Source organism: Bufo bufo, chromosome 8 (assembly GCF_905171765.1).
Source record: "Bufo bufo chromosome 8, aBufBuf1.1, whole genome shotgun sequence".
NCBI classification, from domain to species: domain Eukaryota; kingdom Metazoa; phylum Chordata; class Amphibia; order Anura; family Bufonidae; genus Bufo; species Bufo bufo.
In genome coordinates, this window is record NC_053396.1 from 12,337,974 (window position 1) to 12,347,148 (window position 9,175).

The following is a 9,175-nucleotide window of genomic DNA, read 5'->3' on the forward strand; positions in this document are numbered from 1 at the left end:
AGTTATTGTCTTATACAGCAACCATCTTAACAAGCAGAGCTGCAGTGTAAAGCAAAGGGGAGGTGATTTTGATCACAATCCAGTGATCATATCCCTATATAACCTTCCATGTGTCAGTGTTAAACCTCATCTGCCACTTTTCTGCTACGTATATATATATATATATCCCTATATATCCTGCAGGAGTCTGAGCTCATATTACTAATATTACAGGTTTTCCAGAGGCGCTGGGACGGCTCTGTGGATTTTACCCGTAACTGGGACGCCTACAAGACAGGATTTGGGAATCAGTGGAGTGAATTTTGGCTGGGGAATGAAAATATCCATTTACTGACATCCACAGGTAAAACTCCGCTCATGATGACGGTATGTCTATATGGTGCATATCGCAGAGATATAGGAGGCACCAGAAGCAAGGACGTATTTTAAGGGTACGGCATGTGTGGGAGGGATGGAGATTGAATGTAACACCGCCATAATACTGTCTTACATAGTGTGTAATAATACCGCCAAAGTGTGCCAAATAACAGCACAGCCAATACTGACATATAGTAACCACAATATTGTGTATGCGGGACTTCCTGCCATATACTGCCATAATCCCCCCCATACGTAGTGTTCCTACAGAATACCTCCATACAGTGCAGAAACAATGTAGCTATATAGTGCTCAAATAATACAACTACGTTACTTAACAGTAGCACAGTTGGTACCATGATGCAAATTTAGGCTGAAGGCGGATGGCAGTCCTAGGTCAATTTCCCCTTTTCCCGATCCCATAGTATGGTCATCTTTGCTGGTAAACCCCCCATCCAGACCCACACAAACCATACTAACATATAATGAAATGTAATCCAGCATAGCCACAATTATACAACAAAGGGCAAAACTTACAATGTTGACGCGTTTCGGGCTACACTACTTCTTGGTCAAACCATTATGGATAGTGTAGCTTGAAATGCGTCAACGTTTTATGCTTTTGGTTTTATAATTGTGGCTGTGCTGGATGACATTTTGTGTCTGGAACTCCGTCTTACCGGGTCACCGTGTGTCACCCCCGGATCCACAGGAAGTGAGGGGCCGCCGGTAGGTAGAACTGGTTAAGGTGGAAACCTATTGTGTTTGGAACTCCGTCTTACCGGGTCACCCGCGTGTCACCCCCGGGTCCACAGGAAGTGAGGGGCCGCCGGTAGGTAGAACATGTTATGGTGGAAACCTATTGTATATGCAACCATATAGCAATCCAAACATTACGGTCTTTACTGTTGAACCCCCCACCTGGCTCACCATGGGCTCGACGCCTCTGTGTCGCCAGGGACATCGTATTGGTTAGCTTCTGCTTTCGATCACTCCATTGTAAAGCCTTCGTGTGATCCCTCAGGTAACTTCGAGCTCCGAATCGACTTAGAAGACTTTAATAAAAGCCGTGTCTATGCCACCTACAGCAAATTCCGACTAGGAGGAGAATCTGAGAAATATCGATTACATCTTGGAGATTTCACAGAAGGTACTGCAGGTAAGTAGCGGTAGATACTTAAGATGCTTCTCGGGTTAAAAAACGAAAATATTAAGACCTCTCTTCGCAGGGGATTCTCTGAGTTTACACCGAAACCAGAAGTTTTCCACCATCGACAGTGATAATGATTCCAGTAGACGGGTCAATTGTGCTGATTTTTATTCAGCCGCCTGGTGGCACACGGCTTGCTACGATTCCTCCTTGAATGGGAAGTACCTGCGAGGAGAACACACTGAGATGGGAGGCATCGTCTGGACGACCTTCAAGAACATTCAGTACTCCCTCAAGTTCTCAGAAATGAAGTTCCGTCAAGTTATCAGTGAATTGTGATGACTCAAACCTTATGAGACACCACAAGGTTTCACATGGAAGCATTTTAGTGTCCACATTATGACCTCTCCTCATTCTACTGGACCGGACTCAGATTATTATGGCACACCATGGAGAATTACACGTGGACTTGCACATCCGTGGCAGGTCCAGCCGTGAGAAGGATTCTAAACCGTCTGTCCTGTCTGTAACTGGCCAGGATTTTAGGCTTGTACAGGACTGACCCTTCTATACTCTGTATTGGGTATTAAACCCCTATTTTACAATTACATTTTGCATGCTGCCTGTCACAGAAAATCTCCTAGAAAGTTATTGTTATTCCTGTCCAGTGTGATAAAAAGTTTAAATAAATATCCATAAGATCCAAGAGGTTATGGTCTCTTATTTTGAACAGTTAGCACTGTGTAACCTGTCTGCAATGCATTATCCTGTACTGATCCTGAGTTACATCCTGCATTATACTCCAGAGCTGTACTCACTATTCTGCTGGTGGGGTCACTGTGTACATACATTACTTATCCTGTACTGATCCTGAGTTACATCCTGTATTATACTCCAGAGCTGCACTCACTATTCTGCTGGTGGGGTCACTGTGTACATACATTACTTATCCTGTACTGATACTGAGTTACATCCTGTATTATACTCCAGAGCTGTACTCACTATTCTGCTGGTGGGGTCACTGTGTACATACATTACTTATCCTGTACTGATCCTGAGTTACATCCTGTATTATACTCCAGAGCTGCACTCACTATTCTGCTGGTGCAGTCACTGTGTACATACATAACATTATTTATCCTGTACTGATCCTGAGTTACATCCTGTATTATACTCCAGAGCTGCACTCACTATTCTGCTAGTGCAGTCACTGTGTACATACATTACTTATCCTGTACTGATCCTGAGTTACATCCAGTATTATACTCCAGAGCTGCACTCACTATTCTGCTGGTGCAGTCACTGTGTACATACATTACTTATCCTGTACTGATCCTGAGTTACATCCTGTATTATACTCCAGAGCTGCACTCACTATTCTGCTGGTGCAGTCACTGTACATACATTAGTTATCCTGTACTGATCCTGAGTTACATCCTGTATTTATTTTATTAAAATTTTAAAAGCATAAACAAATAAATAAATAAATACAGAAAACACACCAAAACATAACAGAAAACCCAAACCAAATATACAGACATAATGCTCCTCATTACGGTACAGACAACACCGGTCCAGCCCAACACTCACTCCCCCATAGAACACCCACTATATACAGTATTTACAATATTTACAATATCAATATCAATGTGCTAACCTTCCTGATCCGGTTGCACCTACCTACACCCAGCAAAATACAGCAAAGTACAACAAAATGCAGAAATCTTACAAAGCAAACTTTCAAAAATCCCACAAACCAACACACATAATTATATATATTATTTTTGGGCCCTGAGCTGGTCCCACATCCCATGCCCCCAGCACATGATAACAGACGTCCATGAACCAGCCCAGGATTTTCTCATATTCTCCAAAAGTCCCCAATGTCCCATGGAACCCTAGAACCCTCCCCCCATTTACACACCACCCAACCTAACACTACACCCAACAACTCAAATTATAAAATATATACATCACTGTACAAATATAGCTACCAATATATACAAATATACATATAGACATATAAACTAAAATACATGACAGACCACCCACAGTGAGGCTTTTCAGCCACACACAACCATTAAAGCCCAAGTTAGGCACCTACAAGCCCTATGTCCTCATACAGCCACCAAAACAAAAACATAAAAAATCTAGAGTATCAGCATCAGCCCACAACCAGGAAGGGAGAGAACAGGCTAGGGTACCCTAAAGGCAAAACCCCTCCAGAGGAGAGAGGCTCCACCCGCCCCCAACCTCTCATACTCCAGAGAGCGCATCTTCACCAGGTAACATAGTATATAAGGCCGAAAAAAGACATTTGTCCATCCAGTTCGGCCTGTTATCCTGCAAGTTGATCCAGAGGAAGGTGAAAAACCCTGTGAGGTAGAAGCCAATTTTCCCCACTTTAGGGGAATAAAAAATTCCTTCCCGACTCCAATCAGGCAATCAGAATAACTCTCTGGATCCCCGACCCCTCTCTAGTAGCTATAGCCTGTAATATTATTACACTCCAGAAATACATCCAGGCCCCTCTTGAATTCCTTTATTGTACTCCCCATCACCACCTCCTCAGGCAGAGAGCTCCATAGTCTCACTGCTCTTACCGTAAAGAATCCTCTTCTATGTTTGTGTACAAACCTTCTTTCCTCCAGACGCAGAGGATGTCCCCTCGTCACAGTCACAGTCCTGGGGATAGATAGATGATGGGAGTGATCTCTGTACTGACCCCTGATATATTTCCCGTAATCCCCTGATATATTTCCCGTAATCCCTCTCAAAAACCAAAGATGCTTGTCTATCGTACGAACACCTCATAAGCAAAGACTTCACTCTGGAGATCTCCTCACGGCTACCCCCAGTAGGTGGAAATGCCCTCAGTACGCCCCAGCCTTACTCCTCAAGATCTGCTTCACCTCCGCAAACACTCGGCTTTCGCTGGGCCCCGGAAGCTGGCATTCAGGTCCTCTTTAGTGGATCCAGCCTTGCAGCTCTTCCTACTGTCCAGAGACTCAGGGGAGACAGAAGCCACATTGCTGCGACTCCTGTCAGATCTTCTTAGTCCTCCATAGATGCCAAACGCTGGCTCCTCCTGTCCCCTGATGGCCTGCCGCTGGAGCCTGGGGCTTGCTTCCTTCGCTCATGCCTGAGAACCCACTCTCTCCCTGGGGAGGAGAGAGCCGGCCTCAGGTGGATAGATTTTCCTCCAAGCGGTTCAGGAGCACCAGCACACGCAGCCACAGGCGACCACACCCCACAGGTAATTGCAGCTCAGGAACAGCTGGTCCAGAGCTGCACTCACTATTCTGCTGGTGCAGTCACTGTGTACTTACATTACATTACTTATCATGTACCGATCCTGAGTCACATCCTGTATTATACTCCAGAGCTGCACTCACTATTCTGCTGGTGCAGTCACTGTGTACATACATTACTTATCCTGTACTGATCCTGAGTCACATCCTGTATTATACTCCAGAGCTGCACTCACTATTCTGCTGGTGCAGTCACTGTGTACATACATTACTTATCCTGTACTGATCCTGAGTTACATCCTGTATTGTACTCCAGAGCTGCACTCACTATTCTGCTGGTGCAGTCACCGTGTACATACATTACTTGTCCTGAAGTTATCCTGAGTTACATCCTGTATTATACTCCAGAGCTGAACTCACTATTCTGCTGGTGCAGTCACCGTGTACATACATTACTTATCCTGTACTGATCCTGAGTTACATCCTGTATTGTACTCCTGAGCTGCACTCACTATTCTGCTGGTGCAGTCACCTTGTACATACATTACTTATCCTGTACTGATCCTGAGTTTTACAGCAAGACACGGAGGCTCCTATTGCTATCTCCTTCTTTACTGTCCACCTTATAGCAGCAAAGAAAAACTTTACATAACATGACGTAACCATGGTAACATCACCCCTCCCCTCATAGTCCATATAATAAACGGCTCCTCCTATAGATCCTCTTCTTTCTTTGCTGCTGCCACCAAGATAAGTACTCATTTTGGCAGCTCCTGTGTCTATATATTTTGCATTAGATTGTGCATTCTATTGGTATTGCTGTTATTTGTCATCTGCTGTTGGTACTAGCTGCTGCTAGCGTTTAGATTACTGCGTTTGCTTGGGATTCCTTCCCTGCACCCTATGTTTTGCGATTTTCCTTTTCCTAAGACTTTTAGGTTCCGTTTTACCTCCCCATAGGCTCCGCTTTTTGCGGTGAGTCTTTGTACCCCATTCCAGTGTATTTACAGTTTTTTCCCCGTCTTTCCCCATCGGCGCTGCGGTTTTCCCGCGCTCACCTTAGTCTTCTCCATGGCCGCGTGATCTCGCGTGATCCCGGCGGCCATCTTGGTACTCCTTTGGCCGTCTCCCGCTTGTTCTCGCGGGATTTCGGCGGCCATTTTAATTTCTTCTGTTTCTTCCCGCCGGCTATCGCGGGACCTCGGCGGCACTTCCTGTTCCTCCGCATCTGTTCCTGTGATCCAGTCGCCTGTATCGGCGCTCCTGCAAATCGGGTGACTAACCCTGCCTTCCTCCCCTAATCGCTTCCCCGGCACTATCGTTAGCTAGCCTCTATTAGGCCGCATATATATTATTAGCCGTTGCTCAGTTGCCATTATCTTCATCAGGGAGACATATATATATATATTGAGAGATATAGATTCTTTAGACTCATCATGGAGGCCTCGGCACCCTCTTCCCCTGATAGGGATACCCATAGTGGGGCTGACAACCAGGCAGTAGCGCTGCAGCGCTCTGTCACGGCCGCAATTACTGCTGCAATGGACTCCATGTCCTCTGTGCTATCTCAGACGATAGCACAGGCTCTGGCTGGCCATCCTGTTTCAGGGTCTGTGCAGCCTGCGGCCCCCACAGCTCAGCAACCTCCTAGGAATAGTCCTGTGTCACAGGTACAATTGACTGGTGCGCCTCCGGCCACCCTTGAACACGCGCATAGATCGCGTAAGAGAGCCTTTCCGCGCCAGGCAGAACGGGCGCGGCCTTGGAAATGCGCTAGAGCGCAACAATTGAGTGATTCTGACGCCGAGATTGGGTCAGATGAGGAGGCCTTTGCTGATACAAATGCTGAGTCTGAGGAAGATACACATGCGGGACCCAGTTCCCCAAACTGTCCCATTCCTTCCACTTCTCAAGTGAAGGATTCCTCTGCTAGGGCCACTCCGGTTTCCTCCCTTGTCGATCATTTGGGAGAGCCCATGTTTGACCCTAACGCCCTCCACCATCCCAGATCGGCGGAGTGGCTGCCGACGGACCATGTTGGCAAATACTTGGAACATTGGGTCCGCCGCCCCCTTAGTAAGGAGGCGAGAAATAAGATGAAGGCTGAATGCCCTAGGCCCATTGTGCCTAATAAGGTTTCTGACACCCCTGTGGTAGATCCCAAGGTCACACAATTCCTCGCCAAGTCCGGCTGGAATCCCCGTAAGGGGTTAGACTCAGCTCTGCGTAGCTGTCAGGACAAGCTCCTGGATGTGTTTGGTCCGCTAGCCAAACTTTTTGAGATGGCTGAGAATGCCAGATCGGATGGGTCCCCTATTGACCCCGAGGAAATGAGAGGCTGGATCCAACGTGCAATCTGCATCGCTGGCAACGCCAATTCCTCTCTAGCAATAGAGAGAAGGAAGGCAATTTTATTTAAAATTGACCCGAAACTGGCCAACCTGGCCCTTACCGAATCAGGCGCAGATGCTCAGGGTCATCTCTTTGGAGACTCCTTTATTAAGGATTTGAGCCGGTTCGTGGGAGCTTTCACTGCCCTAGATAAGGCCCAATCTTCAATTAGGAGAGTATTTCAGGGACGGGTCTCCACCAGGGCCGGCAGTATTAGGGGCCGTCTGTCCGGCCGTTCCAATTTTCAAGCCCGCAACGCGGGCAGAGGCTCCTTTCAGCAACGCCCTGCCTTCCAGGAACAGAGGTTTCCATCCCCGTTCTTCCCTGCAAGAGGTGGACAATGGCGTGGCAGACCCTACAGAGGAAATCAGTCCTCACGACGACATTTCGGTAAGTCCTCCCCCGATGGGGGTTTCTTTAGAGCATTGCATAGGGGGCAGACTCCTGCATTTTTCCCCTGCTTGGGCGGTAATAACATCCGACCCTTGGATTTTATCCACTGTAGAAGGCTTTCACGTGGAACTCGTGGCTTCGCCAGACCAGATTCCTACCCCCCCCCATCTCCCTGCTGTCTCGCCCCGACACCGCGCTGGTAGACCTAGAGCTCACTTCCCTCTACCACAAGCGGGCGATCGAGAGGGCACCACCAGACAGGTCAGGTGTCATCAGCTCTATCTTTCTGGTCCAGAAGAAAGGGGGTCAGATGCGCCCTGTTATCAATTTACGGGCTCTGAATGCGATTGTCCAATATCGCCACTTCAAGATGGAGGGCATCCATCTACTCCGAGATCTCCTCATGCCGGGCGATTGGTTTGTGAAACTAGACCTCAAGGACGCTTACTTAACAGTACCTGTATCCGCCCCATCCAGGGACTTACTGCGTTTCCTGTGGAAGGGAGAAATCTGGAGGTTCTCTTGCCTCCCTTTCGGCCTTTCATCAGCACCATGGTGCTTCACGAAACTGATGCGACCAGTGGTGGCCTGGCTCCGCAGTCGTGGAGTCCGCCTCATAATCTACCTGGACGACATTCTGATAATGCACCAGTCAGCCACGACTCTATTGATACATCTCAGCTGGACGACAGACCTTCTATCCCGTCTAGGTTTTCTCGTCAATCACGAGAAGTCATGCTTAGAACCATCACAGAGGATGGAGTTTTTGGGTTTCACCGTGGATTCGGTGTCCGAATCCCTCTCTCTACCCATAACGAAGCTGCGTGCCATACGCAAGGAACTCAGACATGCCCTGTCTATACCTCAGCTGTCCCTGCGCCACTTAGCCAGGATCATCGGTCTTCTCGCCTCGTCGATCCAAGCAGTGTTTCCAGCCCCATTGCACTACAGGGCCCTTCAACGCTTAAAGATAGCGCATCTCCGCTCTGGCGCTACGTTCGCAGACACTCTGATCCTGGACCCGGAATCTCGGGAAGAGATCTCTTGGTGGATCGACAACCTGGAGGCATGGAACGGCAAGGCGATATTCGGCTTACATCCCGATTTCACTGTCGAATCGGACGCCAGTCTTCACGGTTGGGGTGCCCACTGCAACGGGATCTCCACGGGCGGTCGGTGGTCCACAGAAGAGGCACGACTTCATATCAACGCGTTGGAACTTCTTGCCGGTTCCTTTGCCATTCGGAGTTTCACCAACGGGATGGCTCGGGCGTGCATTCGTTTGAGGATGGACAATGTGTCTGCAGTGCGATACATCAACCGGTTGGGAGGTACGCGCTCGGCTACCTTGGCTCGGTTAGCGAAAGATTTCTGGTCCTTTTGTCTCTCCAGAGAGGTCATGGTTCAAGCGGAATATCTCCCGGGACTCCACAACAGTCGGGCGGATTGGGGCTCTCGCTACCTTACGGACAGCAGCGATTGGATGCTAGCGCCAGAAATATTTCAGAGTTATCCAGGAATTGGGGTCCTTTTGCTATAGACCTATTTGCCTCACGTCTGAACACCCAGCTTCCACGGTTTTTCAGCTGGCGCCCGGATCCGGCGGCAGAGGCAGTGGACGCGTTCCTTCAAC

The 9,175-nt window shown here is 48.2% G+C and overlaps 1 protein-coding gene across 1 annotated transcript in view; it reads left to right on the forward strand.

Annotated features, from left to right (window-relative positions):
* Window positions 1-2,215, forward strand: part of LOC121009606 (ficolin-1-B-like) — a 4,963-nt gene extending 2,748 nt beyond the window's left edge. Inside the window, exons 8-10 of the mRNA XM_040442831.1 lie at window positions 214-343; window positions 1,382-1,516; window positions 1,587-2,215. Of these exons, the coding sequence (XP_040298765.1) occupies window positions 214-343; window positions 1,382-1,516; window positions 1,587-1,846 (525 nt within the window). The 3' untranslated portion in view covers window positions 1,847-2,215. The remainder of the gene's footprint in view (window positions 1-213; window positions 344-1,381; window positions 1,517-1,586) is intronic.
* Window positions 2,216-9,175: the final 6,960 nt, after the last annotated feature.